This window comes from Myotis brandtii, unplaced genomic scaffold (genome assembly GCF_000412655.1).
Source record: "Myotis brandtii unplaced genomic scaffold, ASM41265v1 scaffold152, whole genome shotgun sequence".
NCBI lineage: Eukaryota > Metazoa > Chordata > Mammalia > Chiroptera > Vespertilionidae > Myotis > Myotis brandtii.
In genome coordinates this window covers 263,118-265,661 of record NW_005355502.1, presented here as the reverse complement: position 1 = coordinate 265,661, position 2,544 = coordinate 263,118, and the positions used below count along the sequence as shown (strand labels likewise).

Sequence of the window (2,544 nt, the reverse complement as noted above, 5' to 3'; positions counted from 1 at the left end):
ATTCCGTCTGACTGGGAGTAACCTTAACTCCTCTGTTAGCAAGCATATGTGTTAAAAGATCAATACAGAGTCTTTTTTCTTTAGACTCAGTATGGCACATCTTCTTAATCTAAAGATCAATACAGAGTCTTCTTTCTTTGGACTCAGTATGGCACATCTTCTCAATCTAAGTTCTGTACTATCCAGTGTATCTGTTGTCCAACAATAGTATCTGTTGTCCAACCCCAACAGGTCCATGGGTCCCCAAAGGTGTGGACGGAGTTGGTGAAGAAGGAATGACACGGAGGCAGTGTTCAGTTGATCAGCAGCCTAGCCAGGATCTCTAGCCAGGATCTCTGGCCAAGTTCTGGTGCCATGTTCTCGCGCTAGGTTCTCCAGGTTCTCCAGCCAGGGTCTCCAGCCAGGTTCTATCCAGGTTCTCCCGCCATGTTCTGTCTAGGTTCTCCAGCCAAGTTCTATAGCCAGGTTCTGTCCAGGATCTTTTGCCATGTTCTCTCCCTAGGTTCTGTCTCTAGGTTCTGTCTCTTATTGATTTTTTAATTTGATTTTAAAAAGAGAGAAACACTGATGTGAGAGAGAAAAGTTGATCAGTTGCACCTGGCCCAGGAATGAACCTGCAACCTAGGTATGTGTGCGCCCAGACTGGGAACTGAGCCCGCAACCTTTTGGCATAAGGGACAATGCTCCAAACAGCAAAGCCACCTGGCCAGGGATGTAATATTATTTGTTAGGTAACATTTGCCAGTCAACCCAACTTTAAAAGATTGGAGGGTACTTTTAATGATAATTGCTAAATGAGTTTTGGTAAAAATTCTAAATTCCTCATGAGAAGTATTTACAGAGAACCCTATTTCTGAGGTCTGGCTGTCAACTATATCCTGTTTCCAATTCGTCTCTTCCCCAGGGGCCCTCGTGCCAGGAAAGCCCAGCACCCGCAAGCCACTGCGGCCAGGACTCACCAGGTAGGCTCTCCAGAAGGACTGGATGCTCAGTGCCGCCTCCTCTTCGGTCAGCAGCAGGGACAGTGGGATGGGCGGCCGCGGGCTGGAAAGCAAGAAGAGGGCCATGTGCCCATGAGAACATCCTTCCGCTTCAGCAAGGCCTTTGACAGTATAGTGGCCTCACTGAGCAAGTGCCTCATCCATTCCCCTTCTTAGAAAGCAGCATGTCACTACTGATAGAAAAGCTTAGACTTGAATTAGCATGTTTTTTATCTCAATCAGCATAATCTTAAACCACTGCTAGCCTGCTCTGTTTCGTAGGACTGAGGTTGGTGAAGGTGCAGATTTGTCCTGAAGGCGCAACACACGTTATTGACATGAGTCCATGGAGACAGAGCCCGAGACAGAGCAGAAGGGCCTTCACACACTGCATTGTGACTGACACATAATAAAGGGCTCTTCCCCTAACTTTCTATAGAAGGGAAATTAAGGAACCTATTTCCTAAAAGCAAAATGTTGGAATTTATCTCTGATCAGTGTATATTCCAGTTTAATGTGGCATAAATTCAAGAATATATGTAATTTCTACTACATCTTTTTAAAAATATTTTTATTAATTTCAGACAGGAAGGGAGAGGGAGAGAGAGAAAAACATCAATGATGAGAGAGAATCATTGATCGGCTCCCTCCTGCGTGCCCCCCTGATTGAGATTGCAGCCTGGGCGTGTGCCCTGATTGGCAACTGAACCATGACCTCCTCATTCATAGGTCAACACTCAACCACTGAACCATGCCACCTGGGCAGCCATGGTTTTTAAATATGGGACTTATGATCAAGAATCACACCCCAATCTGAAAAATCCAATAGCAGATACTGTCAACTGACCCAACACTTGAGACTTTTCATTGCTTATTAAGATACTAGAGCCCTAACTAGTTTGGCTCAGTGGATAGAGCATCGGCCTGCAGTGATGGCGAACCTATGACACGCATGTCAGAGGTGACACGCGAACTCATTTTTTTTGGTTGATTTTTCTTTGTTAAATGGCATTTAAATATATAAAATAAATATCAAAAATATAAACCTTTGTTTTACTATGGTTGCAAATATCAAAAAAATTTCTATATGTGACACAGCACCAGAGTTAAGTTAGGGTCTTTCAAAATGCTGACACGCCGAGCTCAAAAGGTTTGCCATCACTGGCCTAGAGGCTTAGTGCATGAAATTCATGCATGGGTGGGGTCCCTAGGCCTGGCCAGCAATCAGGGCCTATCGGGGCCATCTTGCCCAGTCCTGATTGAGGCCGGGCCAGCTGGGGCCTGCTGGATTTGGGGAGGGACCAGGGGAAGTTGGCTGGCTGTGGGATGTTGGCTGTGGGAGCGCACTGACCACTAGGGGACAGCTCCTGCATTGAGCGTCTGCCCCCTGGTGGTCAGTGCGCATCATAGCAATTGATCGACCAGTCGTTAGTTCTTAATGGTCGCTTAGGCTTTTCTGTGTATACTATAGGCCCGTTGCAGGAAGATTCCTGCAAGAATAGGGCTTCCTGCAGCTGAAGCGAAGCAGAGAAGGGAGTGAAACCCACCGAGGTGGGCTTCGCTC

General features: G+C 46.4%; 1 protein-coding gene across 1 annotated transcript in view; it reads right to left on the bottom strand.

Moving 5' to 3' along the window:
* IQCK (IQ motif containing K) overlaps positions 1 to 2,544 on the bottom strand; it is a 131,652-nt gene that overhangs the window by 76,479 nt on the left and 52,629 nt on the right. Inside the window, exon 7 of the mRNA XM_014535850.1 lies at positions 960 to 1,044. Coding sequence (XP_014391336.1) covers positions 960 to 1,044 — 85 coding nt within the window. The remainder of the gene's footprint in view (positions 1 to 959; positions 1,045 to 2,544) is intronic.